Consider the following 27,702-nt stretch of genomic DNA (forward strand, 5'->3'; position numbering starts at 1 on the left):
GTTCACAGAAACAAACACCTTCCTGAAGCTCCATGGACTGAGGGCTGACTCCATAAAGCGGCTGAAATATTAGGCACTTTATATCAGGCATCCTCTGGCATCCTAGCCCAGACCTCCAGCATACTGGATTTGTGTAACTGGCGCTTGGCTCCTATCAGGTCCTGAGGGACTTGAAGCCCCAAGGGCCCTGCATTCCTGCTCTTGGCCCCACAATGTTCCTAAACACTCCTGGCATTCTCCTGGCTGCCTGTGTGCAGACAACAGGGTGGTTGTCATTTCAGAGCACATCTCATGCACTTGGAAGACCTCTGTTGGGAAAGCCAGGTTGAAATCTCTGCCTCTCTCCTTGAATTGGGGCAAGAATGCCTTCCAGCTTTATGGTAAGTTGGCTGCTAGGCCATGGACTAACTCCACTCCTACTGAAATAAACCTGAATCCTGGGTGTCTCTCAAGAGTGTCCCCCTGACCAGGCATTCCCTTTGCAAGCCTCAGATGTCCAGCGATTGCTGTGGAGTGGAAGAAGCTCATCCAGAGAACCTTGACCTGCTTTGTCAAACATCTCTTGCACAAGATTGTCAGGAAAAGATTTTCTGCTGGATGGTGGAAAGGCCCTTTTGCTGGCTCAGCTCTCATGGATGAGGCTCAAGCACCACCTTATTGGGCATTGCAATGAACTTATCTGGTTCAGACCCCTTAACTGAGAAGAAGAAAATCCATCAGAATGCAGGACACTTAGGTGTTTAATTCTTAAGACCCTTTAGATATTTAATATTTGTTCCTCCCCTTATAACAAGGAGATTTGCAGGGAAAATATCTTGGGAAAGACTAATCATGTACACTGCATCTCATGTCTTCTCTCTCAGAAACAGAATATTACATCTATTTACTGTAAATTAAAACTCAAGTATTTTCCAGTGCATTTTTCCAAGACATATTGGCTGAATTTTCTAATTTTATCAGGCTGATGGTACAATAAGCAAAGAAATAAGTTTTGCCTTCAATTAAAATAAAATAATACAATAAAAACAAAATCCAGAAAGGAAAAATTACAGTGACATAAGCACAATTTATTCTGCTGTGTGCTGAACAGGTCAGCAATAACTGTACTAAGAAATCATATATTGTTTTTAAAGTGAAGCCAGAGCCATACAGGGGAAATGGGAAAGTGTCAGGCAGAAGTGAGCAGTCCTTAAGAGCAAGGGAAATACATGCATTCAACAGAAAAATGGAAAAGTGTTTTCTATAAACTATTTCTTTAATCATGGAAGGATGTCCTCAGGCTATCTCTATTTGCTCTAATAAAACTTCCTGTTCAGCATTGCAGAGTGCTTTCTTATGTTTTGCTGTTACCTTGGAGCTTTTGAATATTTAGCTTATTTCTTTAAAACCATTTGTGGCCCTCCTCCACGGAGTTTTCCTGGGCATTTGCTGAGTGCTTTAGCTGGAAAGAAGTTCATATGAGTGTCGCAGACATCTTTCAGGAAAAATCCTTTCCTCAGGATTTTTCCTCCTGAGAATCTGAGAGGCCTCAGGAACAAAATGTAAACAATGATTATCTGCTGCTGTGGAATGCAACAGGTGGATCTGTGATTGGTCTCAGAAAGTTGTTTGTAATTAATGGCCCATCACAGCCCAGCTGGCTTGGGCTCTCTGTCCGAGCCACAAACCTTTCTTATCATTCTTTTCTATTCTTAGCTAAGCCTTCTGATGAAACCTTTTCTTCTGTTCTTTTAGTATAGTTTTAATGTAATATATATCATAAAATAATAAATCAAGCCTTCTGAAACATGGAGTCAGATCCTCATCTCTTCCCTCATCCAAGAACTCCTGTGAACACTGTCACATATGAGTTGCAGCTATCCTGATGCTACCGTGGACCAAGGCAAAAAACTTTTAAGAAAGTTTGTAAAAACAATGCCTTTGAAAAAGTAAATGTAATAGAATTAAACCAAAAGAGTAAATAAGAGAGTTACCACTGCAGTTAACTCCGTCAGCTTCCAGTTCATAGCCAGGTTCACAGCGGCAGAGAAAAGAGCCATAGGTGTTGACACAGGTCTGAGTGCAAGGGTTTTCACTTGTACATTCATTCACATCTATGGGAAAACAATGCCAAATTCATCAGTGACTTCTCCCCAAACTCCATTTTCATTTTTTTTCCTGCAGAGCATTTCAAAGAGATTAGCTGTACAGTCAGAACAATTTGTTCTGAAAAATATAACCAGGTCAGTGTTGTTTATTTGGATGTTTATTTGTTGATGCCTGGGAATAGCATGTTGGACACAACATGTGTGGAAGTGAAGCATTTTGGGAATGACTTCAATTAAAACATAACATGGAAGATGGGGATGAAATTTTTATTATAAATGTTTCTGTCCTTGTCCTGCAATTTGAAAACCATTGAACCAATATTATCATAACAGATCTGAGAAAAAAGCAGCAGGATTTTTCTGAGAAAGATAATGCAATGATGAGGAGCCCTATGGAAGCCTTGGGCTAAGGCAAAAGCAATATTTTTTTCCTTGTAGGACATGAACAACTTCTGGTCATCATGAGCACAGACCTTCTCCTGCAGCATGTGGGAAGATGCTCTCTGCTTTGCCAGGGAGACTGTGAAGGGCTTGTGTTGACTTTGAGGTAGCATAGCACAGCAAAAGGTGGTCTAATGCTTAGGACTCCAGTCTGGATTGTGGGAGAGTCCGATTTACTGATCTGATAAAGGTTTTCTGTCTCAGTTGGGGAACACAACCTCACATTTTAATAATAAATTCAGTGCCTGAACACTTGGTAATTCCATTGAATTGAGTGAATTGAGGTTTGGGCCTCTGTGCATATTTCTCCTGATACACCAGTGGTGTTGCACCTGCACCCCTTTGAGGTACTGTGAAACTGCAGAAATATCTGTCTGACCAACCTGTGACCATTTCTAAAAGCAATGCTGGGAAGGTCACTTTTGTTCTGAAAACCAAGCAAGTCTTAAGGGTGTGGCTGAGGGGGCACCAAAGATTTCAGGCCTGTTTCACCCTACCCTTACCTTGGCAGGATCTCCCATCGTCGTTGAGGGTGAAGCCGGGGTTGCAGGTGCAGGAGTAGGAGCCGGGCACGTTGGCACACAGCTGCTGGCAGTACCCATAGCGACATTCGTCTATGTCTGCGGGGAAAAGGAGGGGAACTGGAGTGCTCTGCATCTCCTCATGGCAGACAAAGCAGCCAGCACACTGAGCCAGCAGTGCTGATAACACAGAAATTCCCCAGCACACTGGTCATGGTGTCACAGCCAAACTTCCAGGCGTTCAGACATGGAGTTAGAGTTGAAATGTACCTGTCCCCAGTAGAATGTGGTAATGTGGTGTTACCCACATCTGGCATCTACCAGTGTGTCTGATGAATTGATTGGCATTGCTGTAACCTTCAGTTTAAATCAGGCAGCCCAGTTTCTTCCTTTAAGCAACTCCCTCAAATGATACCTGGCTGCCAGCACAACCACAGCCAACATTGCAGTGAAATTTTGGCAGAATTAAAATAGAAACCTTCTTTGCCTCCACATGTACCAAAGCTGCTCACTGGAACAGCGGTGTTTGTTACTACAGGCTTCTTTTTTGAGTGAGGATATTTTTGAAAGATTTTTTTCCAAATAGTCACATTCTCTTTTTATATGAATTTTTAACTGACAAATTACAGACTATATAAAGAGTTAGTTTAATGCCAAAATAGCAGTTTGGGCTCAATTGCAGCATTGGCAGTGCATGCAACTGAGTGCTATGAGCACAAGAAAATGCTCTAAGACATGTAAGATGGTAAGTGCTAGAAGATTTTTGCCTCAGAACTAAAAACTAAAATGAAACACCTGGAATAGCTGTCCTTTCAAAGCCTTAACATTTCCTTTGGTATCAACCAGCTTTTGATTATTGGAGATTTTTTTAAATGGCTGTGTTAAAGCTTTGAAGCTAAATTTATGCAATAGAAAACCCAGTAGATTATATGCAGTCAGTAAGATAACTTAAAGGTCAGATCAGTGGTGATGAGTACACCAGCAGCAGGCTGCAACAAGTCCTGCAAAAATAACAAAGGTTTTACGTAAATTAATACCTCATTCACTGGCACAGTGCATTTCATGAAGTACATGCTTTGTCTTTTCAGGACTGTTATCTCAAGAGTGCTACATTTTGAGGATAAGGACTTGTACAGGGCTGCTTCTTGTGGGTGGGTCATGTGGGTATGCTGCACTGGCTTCTTTGTGTAAACTTTATAGGATAATTGCAACAGATAGAAGTGTAGGTTTTTGTAATGGTGATTTATCAAAAGTAATTGGTAATTTCACTGAATTCCACTGCACTGATAACAGTGCCCAAAAAAAATTTGTCTCTAAACCCCAACTTGGCCCTCTGATTACAGTAAGTATTGCTTTACTGCTTTATGGCAGCAAAGATCACTTCTCCAAAGCCAGTATAAAGAATGGAAAACTGAGACTTCTTTGAAATTTAGGGGAAAATATAGCAATTCTAGACACAATTTGCTTTTCCTTTTTCACATTGCCTTGCAATAATCCATCCCATGGTTACTTAAATAGGGCAATACTGGGATGTTATTCCCTATTTTAGATAGCATGAGCAGGTACTCAAATCAATTCATCAATGCAGCCATTTCACTTCTCTGCTATAACCATCATGCAGAAGAATATTTTAGATCTGTGTTCAAATCCTGAATGCTGCACCCAACCCTTTCATTTGGCCTGTAACTGGGAGAAGTAAATGGGTAACAGAACAGGTGATGCAGAGCAGAGTCTGCCTTCCTTCCCTCCCTCATCCCCATCCTACCACATATGTCTGTACATTCCCAGCACAAGCTTTGAGAAGTTCATTTATCACAGATTAAGGAGCAGGGGCCTTGGAGACTTCTTATGCCAGGGGAACTGCAAGACAGAGACTCCCTGAGGAGGCTGTGGCTGCACAGACCCCAGCTTGGACAGGGATCAGCCTGGTGCCTGCCAGGTGAATTTCACAGCAGCAGTTAGGAAAGCAGCCAGGAATTCATGGAATTGGTACTTGGGAGGAGAAAGCTGGAAAATAACTGGAGATGCTCCAGGGACAAATGGGCAGGGAAAGCCCATTCTCCTTCCAATGGAGATGTGACAGGATGGTCCAGCTCTGCAGAGCTGGCACCAAACAGCCTGAACTGCAGGGAAAGAACTAATAATGGGTAACTTTTCTTTAAAAAAAGTTGTATGCTGACTCCTAGGTCCTACCTGTGTACCTAAGATTAATGTCTACATCATCATCCCATGTGTATGTCAGGTGAGGGGAAAGGGCTGGAGGAGAGGAGGGATGGAAGCTTTGTTTTCCTGTGCTGTTTGCTGAGCAATGTTTTTTCAACAGGACTGAGCTAAAAGGATGAACAGGGTATTGCTACAAGGAAAATAATAAAATTGAAACAAAACTGCATGGAAGATTATGAAATGGCACCCAGTTCAGAGGTAATTTTTTTCTCACCCCCAAACAAAAGAATTGGTTGACTTGGGAGTTACTGTCATTCCCATTTCTTGGTATCAGATATGGATCCCTTCAGGTCCACCCTGTCACAATAACAAAAGCTCAAGTCTGTTTGGGCAAAAATCTTTGTGCACACATGCTTGCAATTGATCTTACATGAAAGGGAATCCTTCAGACTGGGAATATGAAAAGCCCAGTTATGACACTACTGTGATGCTAGTCATATGGCATTTCCAGCTACAGTTTTGTTCCATGGGGGAGTCTCTCTGCCAAACACCTCATTGGCACTTTCAGAGACAAAAGAGTTTCCACATAGCTGAAGGTTTAACTGTGTCCTTGGCAAAAGTGCTTAGTGACTTTAATTCAGGGAGCCCCAGGTACACAGATACTCAGATACTGTAGCAAATGAGCATTTTACCTAAACACTGGCCTTCTAACAGCCAGTAGCCTTCAGTGCAGGAACAAGTGTAGCCCCCTTCAGTATTTATGCAGATCTGGGTGGGGTTACACTGGTGAGAATCTGAAGCGCATTCATCCACATCTGCAACACAGAATACAGAAGGAAAATGTTAGAAATAGCAACAACAAAAGATTGTTCATATTGTACAGTGTGCACACTGCCTCTGTGCAAGGAAGCAGTTTGGAGGAGTAGAGAGAATGACCATAACCTGAAGGAAAATCACACTAATAAATGTCTGAGGGCAGTGAGAACTGAGAATGCACATCAAATCTCAGTTTTGCAGGTGACCCAGTATTTTCTCCTCAAGGAAAGTCTCTCATTATCTCAAACTTTTTGTAACTTCCACATTTGCTGTCACTGAGCTTGGATTTCCATGCTGTAGAGCAGTGTTCAGTCCTGGGGAGAGGCTGCTGAAAGGGTTGTGCAACACCATTGAAAAGTAAGAGATGAAGGAGAGTTTGAGAGATGTACAAACACAACTCAGAGACATAAAAAAACCCACTTCCTACCCCCACCAATGCAGACCATCTCACTGCAATTTTTCAGACACAAAGTTCAACCAAAAATCAACCTTTACCTGACCAAAAAAATGTATACTTCCCTGGAATCAATTTCCTGACAATAGTACTATTTTCTTTTAATTTCCACCCCCCCACCTCACCATCTTCACTGGGTTTAATGTATTTGGGTTTTTATTGCAATCCCTTAGGGTGTTTTTGTTGTGGGCTTTTTTTTTTTTCCCTTTTTTTTTTTTTTTTGCAAGGGAGGTGAATAACATTCTTACATTTATATAAGCCAGGACCCTGGAACCTAACTGATTAAAAATGCCTTTCAGAGTAAGAAATTCATTTTGAATCACGCCTTGCTCAATATCTTTCCTGATGTTTCAGGCATCAGGTTTGCCTCTAGATGTCAGAAATAGAAATACCAAAAGATAAATTGTGTCATTTCCCCAGCCAAACTAAATTTTTATGTTTTATTTATTGATACCTAAACTATTTTTCATTCCAGCATACTGTGCACTAGCCTTTGCTGAAGCACTATGTCATCCTAGCAATGCTACTCCCTTGATCCTCCCCTGATTCTTATTAACCCAGACTTTGTTAGGTCATGACTGAAAGTGTCTCACCAAAGCCCCGGGCTGGAGCAGGGAGCAGAGGGCAGGAATTCCATGTCTGTGCCTGCCCCCAAGGCAGCAAGCACAGCCAGTCAGCTGTACAACCCCAGCAGTCATGAAATAACTGATGCGGGCTACCACAGCAGCATATCTAACATGCTCAGATACATAAATAAATACAAACATATTGTACATATGGAGGGAGTCTAGGGTTCTTATCTTGCCAACATCTGTATCAGAGCAATTTATGGTGAGTCAAAACTGGTAAGATAACAAGAGGGGCACAATTAGAAGCAATTAACTCTGTCAGAATTTGGTTCCCATGTACTTATTGGCCAGATGAAGATTGGCAAAATGGTGGGGGAAGTGGGGAAAGGGTGAGATAACAAGTCTAGACTATATAGGTCCATAAATATGTTGTTGAGTTCAGCTATTGCTTCTGCGATTGAGCTAAAAAATTTGGATCCTCCCTTCATAGCATATCACACATAATTGGTAGTATCTGAACAGAGATTTTATCTAACCATAAATTTAATAGCAATGACATTAATGTTTTCTAAATGAAAAAGCTTTCTATTTGTCATGCTTGCTTATTGTTTTAGGAGTGGTACCTTGGGATCTGGCCAATTTTGCTTTTTCTTAGTCTGCACTAAGCTTAAAAAGGAGATTTTCATTTTCCATGTTCCCTGCTTCCAGTAATATTAATAGGTGAAGCAAAGTGGAAACAAAATGAGGGTCATGGTCTCACCACATATGGTAGCAAGGCAGTTTGAAGACAACAGATCCTCCACTCTTTTGTGGGGCATTTTTCTTGCAGGGATACAACATCTTTCACTTAAGCAACAGGTGGCTATGGGATTGGTTTTGTTCCCAAATCATCCTTGTAGCAGCTGCTTGAGCTCCACTCCAGAGAAGTAAAATGTTGATCCTCTTCCACTTGCTTTATAACAAGCAGATTTATTTGCTTACTCCCAGTCTTCACCTTTTGTGGTAGTATTTGGAAGCATATTTCCATTTGAATACAACATTTTTTACAATGAAGGCCTCCTGTGGAGTTTCTGCCAGAATACCTGATGATCCTGAAGTTGTCTATGCAGAATACCTTGACTCATCACATTTTGCACTGAACAGTACCTCAGTGACTTCACTAAAGAAGCTTTATGCAGCCAGAAGGTGTAAACAGATTTACTGGTAGCAGCAAATCTTTTTGGTTGGGCCTGAGGGAGCACACCCAGTTCTGTATTTCATGTCTGGCATTCTCTAAGATTGCCCCTTACCATGAAGTGCCATTAAACTCTTACTGACACAGCCAATACAATCAAATAAAGTATTTTTGGCAAGCACCCTTCACAGCTGGAACAGGTAATATGATCCCAGGCTGTCTTCCCTGGATTGATCCACATTATATGGGCTCACTGAGAGCAGATATTTGTGCACTGAAAAAACTATTGGTGCAACAGTTGGCCAGACATTAGGTATCTTCTTGAAGGACATCAGACCTGGGAGACATAGGGTGTCATGCCCATTTGCACAGTACAGCATACAGTAAGAGCAGATGTGGTTGGTAAAGTCAAAACTAGACATTTGGCAGGAAAAACAAAAAAGAAAAACCAACAAACCCAAAGAATCCCAGATTATTTCCACTTGGGAGAAAACTAGTCATAGAACTTCAAGAGATTGCCTGTGGATAGACATAAAAGTTCTGTCTTCTATGGATAGAGACATAGAAGTTCTATCTTCTATGGATAGACATAGAAGTTACATCAAAACAGTTCCAGGGCATTTTTGTTTGAATGAAAATTGCAAGAGGTTGCAAGTGGAACATGACAATCCATCAATAAGGCATGAATAATTTCTTTGTCTGGTTGCACAGCTTATTTCTGTCCCATTCAAGCATCAATCTTAGGTGTCTTCATGCTCTGGGACTTCAGACCCCATATGTACTACCTCTGCCTCTGTGATGGGTCATACACAATACCTGAGCAATCTAATTGCACATGATTATAGATTTTCAATAGTTTTGTAGGTTCAAAGCAGATAAGACAAATTCAGAGAATAAAAAACTGTAAGGCCTACTCAATGTAAGGATAGCACAAGTGGCTAAGAAATCCCTGAGGTGCATTTTCCTGAAGTTTGGAAGAGTATGTCTGACACAGCACAACTTATGTCACAGTCTTCACCATGGACAGAAATACTGCAGTGAGTTGTCCCCTGAGCCCCAAGGTAAAGTCTAATCAGATGGAAAGCACAAGAGTTATTAAAGGGCAGCATGCTAGCAAGAAACCCTAGAAACCCCACTGCCCTCCATTCAAGATGTTAACAAAGTGTGATATTTGATGATCTCAGTGCCATGAAAGCATCAGATGCTGTCACCTATCACTGATAATCCAAGGATGGTTTTCATTATACCAAACCTGCTTTTAGTATATTTCATCACCAAGATCCTTAGAAAATCTTACCTGCATCCAAACAACGTCTAGTCTTTAATAATAGCTACTGTTAAGGGATACCTCATGTGATTTTGGCTAGATGACTCAGTATGTGGCAACAGAGAAAAGTTGCTGTGAGGTGGACTGGGAAGAAAATACAAATTAGATCTGTCCTCAGAGAAGATAAGGTACCTGGTGGTTACTGTGCAGGACAAGGAGCCAGCACAGATACACTGGCCACACTGTAGCTCATGGGCTGAGAATTTATCTTTTGGGAACTCTTCATTGCTTTTCGTCTTCCATCACCCTGCTTCCTTTTTGGAAAGCAGGGATTACAAAATCCATGAAAATCCATTATCTCTGCTATAGTCCAGTCTCCCTCACTGTTTAGCACCTAAAACTCTTCAGGATAGGGCATTTTACAAAACAGAAACAGGAGCAGGTGACAGACCTTTCTGTCTTGTAGTCTCTCATGTACAACTTGCCTCTATTATTATGAACATTTCAAGATACCACTTTTTCAGAAATTTTGTGCAGACTATACATTGGCTAGTGAAATATAAAATAAAAGATTAACCATCATGTTTTCTACTAGAGGACCTTGGAAGCAGCAAAGTTTCTTTCAGCTAAATTCTATGGAATGTTGCTGTTCCACCCTAATGTTGCATGGAACCTCAAAGATTCCAGTAGTTACTGAAGCAGGAAGAGAATTATTGATGTAACCTACGGCAAATTAAAAGAGTAATCTGACTTTCATACCTCTTCCTACCCTGACAGACAGGACTGTGAATGTTGCTGTGAAATTGCATATGAAAAAAGTGAGAATGTTAAAGGTTGTCATACCTAATAATTTTGAACAAATTCAGATTTTTCCAAATGACTAGTGGCTCTGGGTGACTCCTTTGAGACAGCAGTTGTTCAGCACACTAGAGAACCAAGGCAGGATAGATGGATCACTGTTCAAAACTTCTCTTGCCAAGGAATGCTTGGCCAAAGCTGGTTCTAGTTGTTTCAGCTCTTGGGCATCCTGCTGTGTGCTATTAAATTAGTGGTCATTGATATTCTCTCACCCATCCTTCCAGTTGTTGTATTCACTTCTCTTATCCATCTTTCAAGTTGCTGTATTCACATTACTGCTCCCACAGCTAATTCCAAAGGCAGAAGTTTGGGCAGGACTCCAGACAAATTAAAATCTGACTTGAAGTGGGAACGATTTACTTTGCTAGTTCCCAGATGAATACTGAGAGCAGCCACATGGCCTGTGCAGAGCACTGCTCTGTGCCTCCTAAGAAATACCACCTACAATGAACAGAGCCTCGTGGCTCTGAGCCATGAGATTTAGAGATCTTTGGGTTACTGACAGAAGGAGAGAATAGGTACAGGGCATCTCCATATCCCTTTGTAAGGATACATGGGCTGAAAGAGCCAAAGTCTGAACACTCCAAAATGAACCACATGCCTCTCTCTTAGGTCAGTGTGTTTGCATTAAAAATTATGGCTGTGGTGCTTTGGTTTAGCAGCTCTGGGGTGTGATGTTGTCTTCACTTGACATTTTGACAAGAGGTGAGGTGGCTGGGGCAATGGGATTTCATTTGGGGATTGCAAGGGTGGAGAAAGTTTTTTTTAAATTTCTGGCTGGCTGCCTGCCTTTTGTAGGATGTGATGTGCTGATGTTTTGTTTTTATTGGTACAAATTGTATTTTGAATGGATGGCAGGATGCCTGGTGACTGGATAGATATCATTTATAATGTCAAAATAAATATGTGAACTCATGGTGTTTAGCATGCAAATTACTGGCTTTGTGTTTTATTATCTGTAAAAGCTAATATTAATAGATATTAGTGGATTCTTTAGAATTTAGCCACATCATAGAACAATGAATGAAATTTTTAATTTGCTGCTCATAAATTAAAGATAAAATAAATAATTTAAAAGCCATGCATGCACAAAAAATGGAGCAACATATTGATATAGAAAGGAAAGCTAGATGTGAAACTGCAGCACAATACTACATCTCACCAGGGAGGCTAATTCTTATCAGGAGGTCTTTTTATGGCACTGACTCATGTTCACCAAAAACACAGGACTGAGACCACTCTTATTTGTATTAATAATACTGCAAGAAATCACAGCATAAAAAGAAAACCAACACTCTAACCCTTTGAGTGAAGACCAGATATATTCAGTACTTTTCAAACCAAAGAAACTAAGACTAGGAGTTCCATAATCTCAAGAGAGAACCATAAATGTGGAATTCTGAGGAACTGGTTTTGGCCCACTGTTTTCCACATTTGTGATAAAATGCAGAGGATCCCAAGCTGGTGCAGTAAAGAACTAAAATGTGAAATGAAGTCTTATATGAAAGTATTTTGCTAGGTATGGTGGGCACATTTGAAAGTGCTTTTCAAGACAGACAAATGCGAGGTCTTATATCAAGAGTAAAAAATGTAGGTCAAAAACAAACCTCTGGGGTTGTTATAGGTAATCACTTGAACATGAACTTTGCCTGACATCATGCTGCTGAAAAGCATTACTGTGAGCACACTGAGTAGACACAGGAAATTGTTCTTACACTGTACATTGCATTAGTGCAATAATTACTGAAATACATTTCTGGCATCAACATTTTAAAAAATGATATTGCAAAGAAATACCAAGAGATTCCAAAGAGTTATTCCAAGCCACAAAAATTTATCTTAGAGCAAGATAATGCTCCATTTAGTAATCTATTTAAGAAAAGGTTCAAGGTATATTTGCCTGTGATCTTCCAAGCATCTGCATGGAAACTATGTTCTTATCTGAGATGGTCGCTAAAGCAAAAGACAAAGACATATAATTCAGTGTTTAGAAGACAGATTAAAAATAAAAATTAGACACATGCTTTAGTGCTTCTGATTAAACATCTGAAAAACATAATACAACACATGCTAGAGGGTGCATGGAACCTCAAAGTTTCCAGTAGTTACTGAAGCAGAAAGAGAATTATTGATGCAGTCAGTAGCAAATTGAAATAATTATCTGGTTTTCACACCTCTTCTTACTCTTACAGATAGGACTGTGAGTATTGCTGTGAAATTACATATGAAAAAAACTAGGATGCTAAAGATTGTTCCTGTCCTTTAGGGTCTTACACCTCAACAATATTTATTCTTTCAAACAAGCTGTAGCAAAAAACTGTGTCTTCAAAACACCATTTGACAGGTAAGGTTCTATGTCCTGGGTCACAAAAAAAGACAGATTATGTGGTCAAAATGGTGTCTTAAAGTATTCACTGAATAATCTAACACCTTTCAATGTTTAGTTATTTTTGTCTATATCCATAACCTGAGATTTTCTGTTTGCCTTACCTAATTTTCCATTTCCCAGGCCATTAGAAAAAGTACTGAAAATGAGAATATGAATTTGAAAAGTTCTTCCAAATGATTTTTCCATTGCAAATATTAAAGTGTACATGTGTGCATTTTTTATTTTTTATTTGTAGTTTAATCAATAAAAATGGTTTTTAGTGAAAGAAATTGTACCTCTAATGCTTTTAGTAACTTCAGAAATATGTGGAAAACATAGAAAATGTTAAAAACATTTTTTTGTGGTACAAGATGTTAAGTCATCACCCTAAATATGCTGGGCATGCCAACCACCTCCCTTTCAGTACACACAGAGTGATTGCTTCTTTGTGAAGGATGAACCAGGTAATAGAGGGAGAATCCAATTTATTACCACAGACAATTCACTGAATCAAAGACCCTCAAGAGGACTAAGCTGAAGGTTAGAGGATGTGGTCTTACAGGAAGCAGTAGATTTTTCAGCAATCTAAGTGACTTTACGAGGTGGATAGCCAGGGAAAGAAGCCAGCAGACAACACGAGAAGGAGCAGAGGTATTTAGGAAGTGGGAGCACCTGCCCTCTGGAAGGTGTGGTTCAAGGACTGTAAGCAAAGACACTGCCTTTCTTCTGCTCAGAAAAAAGAGGATTGTGCATAGACAGGACTTTGTGCACTAAAGAATAGAGAAGGGAACAAAGTCCTTAAGAGCAACTCATTAATTCAGAGACTTTTCAGTGCCCTTCAGGTAAGGAAAGATTTTATTGACAAAAAGCTACTTTTAAAGGATAAAAATATTGGTACTTATGGGCATATGGTTAAATACCACAAGACTGAGTAAATGCAGAGAGTGGAAAGTTTACCACGGGAGCTCCATCCCAAGGAGATGATTTGCACCTGCCCCAACAGGAACAAGGGAGACTATTGTCCTTCAGTGCATCCAGGGGCGGTGAGTGGTGGGATCTGTGACTGCTCTCATCCCTCCACAGGCGTGGTCTGTGCTCGGGCACTGTGAGCATCCCACTCCCCATGGCAGCTCCTTTCCCAGCTGGCTGACAGTGGGATAGCAGCACGAGCAGAGAGCTGTCATGGAAGGATGTGGGCTTATCATCTCTGAGCTAGAACCACGCTCTTGGAGACCATGACAATTAGAAGTGAAACTTTGCTTGGACTCTGTGGTGAAGGGGGAAGCCAACGTGGACAGCAGATTTCCAAGACAATATGCTTTTGGCAATGTGTGCAGTTTTGCAGATGGACTGTTACATTTTGTTCTCTTTGGAACATATTTAGCATGCATGACTTCCTTTCTTAAGTAATGAATTCTGATAATCATGCTACAAATTTCTGTGGGTCACAGTAGTAGCTAAGGCTGCTTTTCCCTCTTTTGGTCAGCCTTTGACAAAAGTGGGTATGCTTTTGCCATTATGACTATTTGAGAGCCACCAGCACCATGGGGTTCAACACAGCAATACTGGAGATTAATATGACAGTTGTGAGAGCACAGGTCTTGCAGACTGGAAAACATTTACCATGGAAAATCTTCTTCCCCCTTTTACAAGGAGGTGTGGGTGATTTTGGGGCCCTGTGTCTTTATTTTATTCTGTCTGTCTTTTAGTCCCACTGTTTTACTGTCACAAGCCCAGGAACTAACCCGGCTCCTAAGATGCAATGATCTGGAAGAGAGGCTCAAAGCTGACAGCTTGTTCCAGAATCTCTGTCTGCTCAAACACTAAAGCTCATTCAGTCATTTATAACCCTCAGGGCTCCATTTTAAAATAATACAAAGATTGGATGTCTGTTTTTTATAGGCATAATTGCAGGCCAGGACTAAACATCCGAGCTCAGTAACATGGGTATCAGGTCCAAGATTACTTGGAACAGAGCACTTTCCCCAGATTTCTCCCCCACTCCTTATTTGGACACTGAAAAATAATTTCCTCAGTAGTAGATTTTTACTCAGTGAAATCACATGTTTTCTCAAAACTTTTTTTTTTCTCAAGATAATTACGTTCGATAAGAAAAGGGAAGAAATAACAATGCCACATTCCTAAAGTGCAGACTGAAGCCAAATTCAAACTGCTGCTGTGTGGGGTCAGTGTTTTTTCCAAGGACAACTGACCCCGCTGAGCTTGGACACGATCCAAGATCAACTCTCTAAACACCTGTTTAATTGCATATTTCACTGTCTGAGGACTGGCCATTGATTGCTGAATTAATTTTCTATCTGCATCCCATATGCATTAGGTTATTTGCTGATGGCTAAACGAGGATTAAAGTGAATTTTTTCACACAGAGGGTCAGTCTGGAAATGGATACTAAATAAGTGTGAGGCATGAATGTGTAATTCTGCTCCCTCTGCCTGGTATGAAAATTGCTCAACATGTGTCACAGGTTCTGCATCTCCTGCCAGCTCTCTGAGCCTTTCCTTAGTGAGAGCACTTTACACATTACTCAGAGATGATAAACAACAGCTAAACTGTGAAGGACTTTGCTCTTTGAACACAGTTCTAGTCCTGCTTTTGTGGCTGAGATTTACAGGACAGCCATGCAAAGAAGTGCATAGCAAGGGGACTAAGGGCCAGCAGCCTCTCCCCTCTCTGCTCACACCTGTGCGTGGTTCATACACTTGGCATCACCTGCATGACCACAGATCCTCACTCCCTCCAATTCACAAGGCTCTCTGATCACAGCCACTTATGTGGACTATTCCTGGTGTCCCATGAGAGCTTTTGCACAAATGCACAGTCAGTATGCTGACTCTGGGATCAAAAAAAAAAAAAAAAAAAAAAAAAGACAAGCTACTAATTTCAACCAAGACCTTTGCTAGAAGATGGAAACTCCATGGGCTGGAACATAACTGTATTCTCTTGATTCATGATTTCCTGCTGCAGATTCTGCACATGCATGACCAGTGCATGTTATTTGGGAATCTCAGCTATTTCCCTGCTGCACTGATTCTGTGTCAAATAGCTGCAGTATAGCAGAACAAGAGTGACCCAAGTACCCTGCAGAAGTGAGGTAGACACATTGCCATTCCACTGATGACACTGAACCTGCTGAATTAGGAGGTACAAAGAAGTTTTTGCTCAACATGGTTTTATCTTCATCATCAGGAAATATATTTTCAGCTGAATAAATGGAGTGTTATTGTGGTTTCTCAAAATTACCTGTTTTGTATGACCATATGCTACACTGTGATCTGCTGGCACAGTGGTAAGAGGAGCCAGTGAGCTTTTATTAAGAATGCTCCCAGCTGCTGGGAGGTTATCTAAGTAGCACTTTCTACTGCAATGGAAACAAAAAATGCGCAGTCAGAGCCAGGAAATAAGAAAAAAGATCAGTTTGCTGCATGATATGAAATAGTCTCATGCAAGAATCTCTAGAAAAGGCTTATAAAACTTTACACAAGACGTGTAGAACTATTAATAGTGAAGAAATGAGTTTTCTATGACTGAATTGTATATTTTCTCTGCATTACTATGGGTTAGTTAAAAAAGACCTGAAAGAAAGAATATATCAAAGCTATAGGTGTTTAAAGCATTATTTATAAAGCTTTTAAACATGTTGGTCAAATGATATTGGTTTCTCCTCCAACAAATTTTTTCAAAGACTTCTCTGTTAGGGTACAGAACATGAGAGAACAGAGAACCAAAAGCAGAGAACTGCTATTCCCACTTTTGTTCCCTGGGGAGCTTTGAGAAATCTCAAGCACAAATAGTCCAGCCAGCTGGTTTAGCCAATTGGTGGTCAGTTTACATTTCCTCTAATAAGTGAACTTCTTGACCGTACATTTTAACTGAGTCATTAAGAGCTCCTTTTCCAAGTGTTTTGGCAGTCTAGAGAGGTCTGGGACTGTGAATAAACCACAAAAACTAGTAAAGAAGAGAACAGTCTGACTTTTAATATGGCAGAAGAAATTGATCCAAATGGATCCAGAAATTAAAGCCACAGTGAAAACAACGGGATACAAATATCCACCTGCAGGTTATTGGAAGGGCTGCTTCTTCCACTAAAATGCAGCCACTTTGGATGTACAACATCAAGCATGTTGTGCAAACAACTGAAAAAACAACTGAGATTCTAGGTGAGCAATATGTACATACCCATAGAGAAAATTCAGTATGAATGCTGCAGTCACTGGCAGGATAACTTGAAATCTTCAATATATATGAAAAGAAGACAACAAGGGATCTATGTCATGGGATATCATGATAGAGATCCCTTGTATGGGATTTGTCACTAACTGATCTCTCACAAAAGCTTCAGCAATAATCACCAGCATCTCATTCAAGGACTGGATTCAAAACTGCTTGGCTTGAGCACTCAAAGAGGCACCAGCTGGAGGTGGCATGGCTGTAGATTGCCTCATGTCACTTGAAGCTACATGAGTCAAACACACATATAATGGGCACTTTGACTTTCTCCAAGAGGCTAACACCTTATTCCCTTCACATAGCCACTAAACCAGGGAAAAGAGCCTGGCTTGCAGAATGTGTGTCTCAAAGTTCCTACAGTGAAGTATTTTCTCAGTTTTTCAGTGAAATGAATCTTCAGTTTCATGGAGAGAAAATTCAGTCAAGACCATACAGATGAAGACTTCTGTTTTATGCCAGGATTAATACAGAGGAAGATCTGCCCTTATCTCAATTGATTTGTTGATTGACAGGTGGGGGACAGGACTTCTGCAAATGTTAGGTAACTTTTATTAGAAATTTTCTTTGATGCAGTTTCACATCTTATCCTGCTTGGGAGTTTTGCAAACATGTAGAACCTGGTTATGGTCCTGCTCAAAACTGGCAGTTCTTGGGGCAAAATAAAACACAACTTTCTGCCTCCAAAGGCTCAGCATATCTCCTTTGAGATCTTACTATATCAGAATTTCCCAAATCTAGGAATTTTCTGTCTTAATTTAGTCCCTACAGGTAACTGAAAGGGGCTACTGAGAGAGAGAAAGAGGGAAAGAGTGAAAAAGCCCTCTGAGATGAAACACCTCTTTTTCCAGGGAGCCATGAACTGAGCGTAAGGAGAGCAGGAAAGCTGCCAGTAGACATCCACATCACACACTAATTGGAACAAAGTAAACCTCCCATATCCACACAGTTTTCATTTATCCAGGACAGTTTGCAACTCGGTTGGCTGGCGGTAGTTTTTGGAACACTGCAAGAAAATGTGGTTCAAGCATTATAAAGCAGTGAATGCCAAATCTGAGTTAAAGCCAGTTATTTGAGCAGGGCTTATAGGCATTTTCCAATGATCACCACCACTGAAATAAATAAATAGATGGCTTGCTATGTATACACTCAGGGGGGAATGTTGCCCAACATTCATAGCTCTTTGCTATTAAGAGTAATGAGGACACAGCTGTCTGAGGCTGGAGGCCAGTATTTGCAGAGATTTTTCTTCTCCACTGGCTTTATTCCACTACCCATTCTTTGCTTATAAAAGAGCCCAAAAGGTCCTAACATTTATACAAGAATTACCTTAGCTTTGTGGCGCTTTTGAGATTGTTATAAAACATGCTGACACATGGACAGATTTGAAACTCAGATGAAATATGAAAAACAATTTTCTCCCCTGATAAGGTCCCCAGCGCCCTTAGTGCCAAGGATAACACTCTCTTTAGTCAATCATGACAGCTTCTGGAGCAGCTGGCGGGAGTTGCTGCCATGGGCAGAGATCTGAAGGTCTCTCTTCTTAAAAAGGACCTCTAGTTCTCACTGCAGACCCTGGGGTTGTGATGCAAATTTTGAGTCACACTTAACTGGTCGGGTCTGCAGAGCCTGCACCCCACTCCATTCAAAGATCTGACAGCACTTTAAAATCAGTGCTAAAACTCATAGTCCATGTGACAAAGAGAGTATTACTTTCATTTCAAGGGAGCCTTCAATATATTAAAGGCTCGAACCAGTATCAGACACAGGCTACTGCACTTCAGGCACTGCAGTTTCAGAGCCATGGCTCAAGGCATGTTGAAGCTGGCTTCTGTAAATCATCTGGTCTCAGCCTCCACTCAAAGCAGAGACAATTCAGTCAGGCTGGTCAGGGCCTTTTCTAGTTGAGATTTGAATTTCTCCAAGGGTACGACCTTCAGCTACAAAGTTTTTGAACCTCTTTTCCAGTGTTTGAACACCTCACTGTGATAAAATTTCTCCTGATGGCTAATAAGAATTTCCCATGTTGCAATTTTTGTCCATTCCGGTCCACGTAATCTCTGAGATGGATCTGGCTTCATCTTCTCTACACACTGACATTAGACAGTGGAAGGCAGCAAGCAGTACAATTCCCTCAGAAGCCTTATGTTCTTAAGGCAGGTTAAGTCCAGTTCTCTCACCCTCTCCTTGTATGACATGTGCTGCCACCCTCTAAGCACCACAGTGGTCCTTTGCTGCATATCTTCAGTGTGCCCAGGTCTTTTTATGCCAGGAAATCAGAATGGCTGGGAGAATTGGGTGCCTGTGAAGGCAGAAATTGACTGCACTTTGAATTCTCCCCTGGAAGTAGTTAAGAGAAAATAATTAAAATGTGAATCTCTGATTAATTTAGTAGCAACTGTTGAGGTTGGTGAACCATTTCATTGGATGCTGAACAAACAGAACCAGATTGCACTACTCACACAGACAGACCTGCACACTTTTGTCCCCAGATCTCCAAGGTAAGCCAACCTTCCTTATAGCAGAAACTCAGAAATTCCTACAAGCTGTCAGGACTGGCCACATGAGCAATGTCACAGGCAGTCCCACCAGCTCTCACATTATCCATGAAAGCTCAGAAAGACATGTTCACATTGAGCATTCCCAAGCCAAACAGTTAATTTTTCAAGCGGCCTGGCCTGAAAAAAACCCTATGTTCTCTTTTGGTAATTAAAAAAAAAGAAAAGTAAATAAATAAACAAACAGAAGAGACAATGTTCCCAACCAGCAGGAACATTTAATCTCTGTGATTATTCCTGGACCAAACTCCTGCTTTTACTCTCTAGAAGGTACATCCCAGTGAATTTTCCATCATGTGGGCCTGCTGTAGTGGAAAGTTAATTTAAAATTTTTTCTTTATAGTACATTCTTTTATTAACCCTTATTGCCACAAGGTCTCAGGTCATACCAAGTCACACAAGGGAGCAGTTCCATTTTAAAAGGCACAGTCTCCAGGACAGAAGCAGGCCTAGCAAATTCTTAGCATGATTAGCATTCTACAATTCATAGTCTTTCTAATCATCTCCAATCAGATACTGGAGATAGTGCTTAGTTTAGCATTTCATGTCCCTCCCCAGGTCAAAGGGAATGAACCATGGATGGATCATGAATTTATGAAACAGTTTCATGTCCCAATTCTCTAGATATCAGCTTGTGATTTTTGTGGAGCAGAATATAATAGTATTTTGTATCTTTAGATGATGAATTTACCAGCTCCAGAATGCATGTGACTTGCTGGGCCATTAATGGATATACTGCAAATTGTCAGCCACTCATAATCTTTAGAGGCATTCTCTAACCTGTATAGGACACACCTATGCCATAGTTCTCTGGACTCAAATCTATATGTGAGCCTATTGCGTGAGAAACATGGAGATAAACTTTTTATTTCTTTTCATTAAATTCATGGGCAGTGTTTGAAGTCTTATGTGCAACCCTGTAAAGTTCTCTTATACCACTTTTCATCTATGACTAGTTAAACCCTTGAAAATGTTAACGAGAAAAAATTTTGTGCCAAAATGCAATGTACCACCTGAAGAACACAATACAGGTTTTATTGAACTGTGTCTTGAAACAGCACTGATTCTGTGGAGAAAAACACCTCCTTTCTAAAGCTGGCATGCTACAGTCTTTTGGGATGAGTGCCTGAAATCAACTGATAGCTGTCAATACACAGGTCTGGGCTATTCCATCACAAAGTCAGTCCTGCTTTTAATTAAAATAATTTCAATCTGCTTCTGAAATAAAGCTCCAGATGCAGTGCTTAGTGAATTGCTGGCAATGAGTGTTGTGTATATGCTGCAGTCTACCTCTGAAGAACAGGAGCCTGATCCAAAGCTGCTCCAGCCTATGCTGGGTTTGGGATTCCCCACAGGGTTTGCAATAGCAGGAAATTAGCAGCATGCTATGGCTTTCAGATCACATCTCCTCTCCCTGGCCTGGTTCCTGCTCCAGGATTAAGGAGTGGCAGTCTGGCAAGCAGACTGTGCTCTGCTCCAAGATTCCTGCTTGGAAAGGGGATGTCAGGCTACCCGTGCAGGCTCTCGCAGCTCTGCGTTGCTCAGCCACAGTGACAGTAAATGTTGTTTGATGGGTGGAGGCTCTAACCCATGCTCTGAGCTTTTCTCTGCAGAGTTAGATAAAGCATACTGGGACTTTCTTGTGCCTCTGTGCACACTGGAAGCTGGAAATATATCAAAGGACTCAAAAGTTCAGCAAACCACACCTGACAGTATTTATTGCACCTCCAACTTGAGTGAGACTCTTTCTTGCTAAAAATTGTTCCAGGCACCTATTAAATGAATCTACTGTTACATTTTGTACTGTTCCTCCACTACAACATATCTAGTGTGTTCTTGTATAACCTGATACACTGCAGTGCCATAAAGGGCTTTATTATATTCAGTCTAAAAGTAATTTTCCTTCCTTTCAGCAAATTTTACCCTATTCAGCAATAATCATGCTTTTGTACCACCCACCATACAAACTTCTACTTCTGTCATTTACAGTTCCAATTACTGTCATCTTACACTAAGTTTTATAATACACTTTATTAGTTCAATCAAAGTCAGCCTCAGTAATGGCCCCAACTTGCTGCTGCTCTATACTGACATTTCCATAAACTTGTCTACATTTTTCTGGTAGTAAAGTACTTACACCTAATAGCAGTAGGTTGGAGCCATTCTCAACAGAACATTCTGAAGTACTATTTGCTCTCTATTCTGGAATGAGAAGTCTTAGTAACACTGTCAGAAACTGCCTAGTGCTACACTGCTCTTGATATCACTGCCTTCTATTGATTATCTTCCACCAGATGATCCTGTGTTAGGTTATCTTTTCACCTACTGCTGGGTTCCAGTCCCTTAATTTCCTGATCACAATTGTAGCTTTCCTAGGCTTCTGTGTATTACTGTTTATACAATCTTCCCATTCAGTGTTACCTACAGATATGTTGGTTGTACCACAAAGCCAATTAATGCCTTTAATCCAACCAGCAATTTATTGACTCACAAGTTAATGCTTCATTTACTTAAAAAAAAAAAAAAAGAAAAGAAAACCAAGCTCAAAATGTTATAAAAAAAGTAGATGTTAAAATTATCTTGTGGAAAAAAACAAAAGGAAACCCAAACCAAACAACACAGTCTCAGACCAAGCAGTAGATTGTGCATTCTTTCAGACCCTGCAAGTTTATGGTGCATTCCTCTCCCTCTCCTCCTAGACTCTCCCTGTTTAGCTGAAGCACTTTTATTTTCAGTATCTGAATGCTTCATGAATACAAGCAGATTTTTTCTCATTGTAGTAGCATGTTACTGACATATGGCTAATACATAGAAAAAACAAGAAAAATTTCAAGATGGACTTATGAGTTTGCATGTTCGAACTTGCAGATGCCCAAGAGAAGACACTGTTCTCACCCCAAATTTCAGTAAATGCTAAAGGTCTCTTCCTGAAAACCCAGACCCCTCAAGGGTTTCCAGATGATTCCTTGGCTATATTGAGATTCCTCAGAGAAGCAGTGAGTTCTAGAAGCAATATTGAGCAAAGAGGTCTGAGTCAGCCCGTGGCAAAGGCTGCAGACCAGACTAATGGGCATTTCTACACTAAACTCACATGGAGGATGCAGGTCAGTGAGAGCAGGGGATTTAACCAAGCTTTGGGGACCTGGGCCTGCATTTCAGATGTCCTGACACCTAAACTGCTGCCTATCCTCTGCACCATCCTTCTCCTCACACTGCAGTGTGCTCTTATATCACAGAGCACCTGCAACCATGAGTTACAGTTGAAAGAAGAAAAGGTTTTGCTGGTGTTAAAAATGAAGATGAATTTCATCACATCTTGTCATCCCCAAGGGGCAGAACATGTTTTAAAAACTGCCCTGAACTGGGCTGGTTGTAACTCACATTTATCTTCTAGCAGCTTTATTTATTTGAAAAATTCTCTCATGTCATTGAAGTAGCAAAATGGGAAGGCAGAGGACTGGCACATTAAGGGGTCAGAGCATGTTAAACTCCATGCAACGTCTTACTCCAGGCAGCTCTTCTATTTCTGTGTGGCAGCTCTGTCATGGGTCTGGTGTTTTAAGGACAGGACAAAGGAACAGTGCCAGCACATTATCACTTTCTATAGAGTCTGGCAAAACATATGGTCCATTTGGCTGATTTATACTGGCAAAGAAGAGAATTCATATTTTCTATATATTTTGGCTTAACATCTATATTGTGACATATAACCATGGCAAATTTCAGGCTGGAACCAAATGAAAAGAAACAAGATTGACCCAAAACATATAAGGGAGAGGCCAAGAAAAACAGTGACTTTTAAGTCATTGAGAACACTGCCATCTCTAGGCATTGTGGGTGATGCAAATATATGCAAAAACTGACACAGACCTGAGTAGAGTGCTGGTGGTATGAAGGGCACTGAAATGAATCAGCCTTCCATGTGAGGAGAGACTGTCACACACTGAACTCTGCACATTATGTCACAGAAAGGTGGAGAAAGTGTCACTCATAGGAAAATGAGAGAAAAACATGCCAAAGAGCTGACAGACTGGGGCAGGGTACTCATAATACCTGTCAGTTTACCAGCACTGTTAAGTGACTTGATTTTCTTTAAGCCCTGAATGGCCTAGTTGGTGGGACTGTCTTGCATGACAGCTATTCCATAAAGGAAAGCTCATGAAATCTACTCCAGAGCAGACAGAGCTAATCTGTACATAGTGGCCTTAACTGATTTGGCACTGCTGAAATCCCTGGAAGTAAGACATAATAAAGGCAAGGCGGCAACAAAGCCCCACGTATCAAACCAGGGCTGGCAGGGAATGTAAGGAATCACTCTCAGATTAGTGGCAGGGGTGTGAGCCCTGCCCTGGCAGCACATGCCACAGGATGTGGCAGGCTGGGCATGATTACTGCTCCTCTGAATTGAGTCAGATGGAGCCTCCTGCCAGCCCACTCTGGGTGACAACTGAAGTCTGTGTATTGCTTGGCCCAGAGCCCAGTGAGCAATAACCCCCACTTCAGAGACCAAGCACCACGGAGGCCATTAACCCCGAGTGTCTGCTGAACTTCTCCTTGCATACCCTTTCCCTCTGTAGCCTACAGATCTCAAGGGAGATGAGATTCCTGGGCTCTTGCCACTTTGTATTCCAAAGTATCATACAGTTCCAAGAAAGAGGGAAAACTGAAACACATCATGAGATAGAGAGGTCACAGTCTAGAAAAATTTCAACCCTCCTGTGTCTGGACTGTAGCCTGCACATCTAACAAGACAAGGACACTGTCCCTTCTGTGCTTATGCCCCTTCTCTGCACACAAACCCCTTATGTTCTAACATGACCTGTTCTCACTCAGCTGTTCCTCAGTATGCCACTGTGCTTCCCTCCTGGCTCACAGCTCAGTAAAAAAGAAACTAGAAAACTTTCAATCACTCCCTAATAGCAGATGCACACTTCAACAGACAGAATCAGTTTAACTCAAGGTAAAGTTGAAACCAAATTCAAACACTACTAATTTTTAATCATAAGATAATGATCTGACCACCTATCTATCTTGACCTTGAAATGTCAAGGAATACCACAAAATCTAGGAAATCCTTATTGTGGTATCAGTATTTTAGCAGGAGAAAAATATGGTACCTGTCTGCCTGACCATAAGATACTTAAGGTTAGGTTCAAGACAGCTTAACTTGAACCTAATAAATTCACTACAAGAACTTCTGCTTTAAGAGCTTCACCAAAGTAAAAAGGGACTGTAATCATGGGTCTAAGTGATTTTGTCTCCAGTTGTTGTCCAGCTACCTACCCGGTATGACTGTAGCTCATTCAAGTTCAGTTGTGGCTATACTGTAGTTTTATTTATTCTGTTTTCACTTTTCACGTCATCACACATAAATACAGTCAGTGAGTGGTGCTTGAAGGGCACTGACATGCAGAATGATGGGCTTGCTCCTACTGTTACCCTTTGGATACCCAGGAGCCTGCTAGTTTTCATTCCAGTGAAGAGTGCCCGTTTGCTTAATTACATGCCAGCATTATTGGCTTGCATATTATATTTTTTGGTTCAATTCTACTCATTCCTTTGTTAGTAGTAGAAGTTTCATGAATAAATGAAGCACTTGCCTGTGCTTTAACCGCCAGACTGTGTTCCTCCCACACAGCACTTAGGGAGGAATGAAAGCAGGAGCAAGCCAAGCCACAGAAGGTTCAGTTTACCATGCTACAGATCGATATGTACAGCAGCTTTTTCTATCAAGCTGACTTCTCTACTACAAATGGATTTACTTCAGTGAAAAACAGCATTTTGACCCTCATTCCCCATGGTAAGCTGGACAGGATACCTTTACTGATGGTCATATTTCTGTAGGACTCTACTGATGGACCCTACTGTAGTGGCTGGATGAGTCTTGCCTTTCCTCAGCCACTGCCCATTCTCTGTGCTAGTGCAATGGTTTCCGGAGGGAGGAAGGAGCTCTGACTGCTTTCAGATGTGCCTTTTAACCTGTGATTATTTTATAGTAAACTCTTGATTACCTTTATGAAGATTGTTGGGATTGTGAATAGATCAGGCCATCAGATCAGAAGCACAGAAGTTGGATCTAAAAGATTTATAGTTATGTTTGTCTGGAGCTGTATAATGTGGGTTTATCCAATGGCCAGGATTATGTGAAGTTTATCTGTACTCCAGGATGTGAATGATCCTTCTTTCATTACTCTCCTGACATATGGTCTTGAACCTTAATGTATATGGTTTTTATTTTCCACATGTTTATTTTACCTGGCTTGTCTACATTAAATTGATTACATTAAATAATCAAGGGGAAACCATCTTGAGTTGTGCTAAAACATGAAACAAATACAGCATAAGTAGAAGATGATTGAAAAACTCCAGGATCAAATGGCTGCTGAAAGGTTTTGTAGCTCAGATGTTCCTTGAAGCAAATTGGAGATACAGGTAAAGGACTTGAACTTCCCCTCTTCTCTGATCTATGCAGAGACACAGACAAAAGTGCCACTGAATTCCAGCCAGGTTAGTGCACTGGTGTTGTGGCTTAGGGATGGGAATTTCTAATTTAGTACTGCCACTAAAAAACCACAAGCTGCTCTCCCTCCCTCTCTCCTACTGGAGGCACAAAAGGCATCACAGGTTGAGATAAGAACAATACACTGGAAACAGCAGTGAGATAAGAAAATGAACAATAACAGCAACAATATTAATGACAAAAGTGTACAGAAGAGAGTGATTCACACACAAAAATGCTCATTGCAGCCTGGACAATAAACAACCCTGGATGAATTTTCTCAGCTGGAAGGAATCCCTTCTTCCTGGAAGGCACAGTCCCTTTGCCTGCCCCCAGCAATGACATGAGGGGATACAGAATAACCTCTGGGTCCTGGCCATGTCCCCACTGGCTACTGCAAAAAATGAACCCTGTCCTGGCTGGAACCAGGACGACTGGGGAAAAAACTGAGTGCCACATGTCTCACCTTGAGCTTCACTGCTATAGAATTATTAAACTGGATCTTTTTCTCCTGTCTGTGTATATTTACATGATACTTCCCTGGAAGTCACCTCCACACCTATCATCCCCTTGTGAAATTAATCTTGGTATCATCCTGCAAATGAATATTATTTCACTTTAGCCCCAAAATATCCAGTACAAAGTCACAGAATCACAGAATCATTTGGGCTGGAAAGGATCTCTGAGACCATTGAATCCAACCTTTGACTATGTTGTCCCCTAGACCATGGTACTGAGTGTCATGTCCAGGGGTTGTTGAACACTTCCAGGGGTAGTGACTCTAGGAATGTCATGCTTTATGACAAAGCCAGGAACTGAACACAAACTTCTCCAGCCCAAGCCTTAGCCACCAGCTATAAACTCCTGAGATGCTTGAGAGGAAACTTTCCATTGCTATGGCAGTGTGAGGTCTCAATTCACACTACAAGCCCATCAGAAAACCATACTACAAGTAAAAGCTACACATCGTGGCCCTTAATTTAATCAGGAACTGTCAACAATTGCCTGTACTTTCAGAAGTCTGAGCTCAGCCTCTCACAGAATCTGTTCTCATGTAATCTTTCCTTCTTTTTCTGGCTTATTTGGACCTGATGGCAGTCATTCCCTAACAGGGATCATGCATAACCTTCAGGAACTGGCCCTCTGGAGCAGCAAAAGAGATTGTCTCACAGACCAAGAGGAAGAGGGAAAGACACAGAACTGAACCAAATAGGGTTAAAACAGTGGGAGTGGATTCCATTGTTATTTACTTTATACAAACCCTAGTAAGGAATAATCTCCTTGCTGCATTTCCCTACTTTTCTTCCTCCTGTTTCTATATGCACTGAGAGGTCACTAGGAAAGTCATTAGGAGGAGGCAGCCCAGCTTGATGGCTAAGCCATTGGATAAGGAACTCTGGGCTCTATCCCAGCACAGCCATGAGCCTGATGCAAGACCTGGGCACCTCCTTTCAGTTCTCTGTCTCTTAATTTCCCTCCCCTTTCCCCACACAGGAACATCTGGTTCCTTCATTTTGCTTGAAAATTCATCTAGACATAGGCTGCTCTTAGTGAGGTTGGGCACAAGGCAGGGCAGTACATTGCAGGCTTGGATGTGGGGTTTAGGTATGTTTGCAATATAAAGATAATGATCTAAAACCCATCTGTGCAAAGGTAATCTTTTGAAGGAAGGCGTGTCACTT

The 27,702-nt window shown here is 41.1% G+C and overlaps 1 protein-coding gene across 2 annotated transcripts in view; it reads right to left on the reverse strand.

Moving 5' to 3' along the window:
* The window catches only part of FBLN5 (fibulin 5), a 49,027-nt gene that overhangs the window by 10,700 nt on the left and 10,625 nt on the right, over positions 1 to 27,702 (reverse strand). For both annotated transcript variants that reach the window (XM_058806777.1, XM_058806776.1), the window contains exons 5-7: positions 5,905 to 6,027; positions 3,032 to 3,148; positions 1,974 to 2,093 (exon numbers count right to left, since the gene is read on the reverse strand). In XM_058806777.1, coding sequence (XP_058662760.1) covers positions 1,974 to 2,093; positions 3,032 to 3,148; positions 5,905 to 6,027 — 360 coding nt within the window. The remainder of the gene's footprint in view (positions 1 to 1,973; positions 2,094 to 3,031; positions 3,149 to 5,904; positions 6,028 to 27,702) is intronic.

Source organism: Ammospiza caudacuta, chromosome 6, assembly GCF_027887145.1.
Source record: "Ammospiza caudacuta isolate bAmmCau1 chromosome 6, bAmmCau1.pri, whole genome shotgun sequence".
Taxonomy (NCBI): Eukaryota; Metazoa; Chordata; class Aves; order Passeriformes; family Passerellidae; genus Ammospiza; species Ammospiza caudacuta.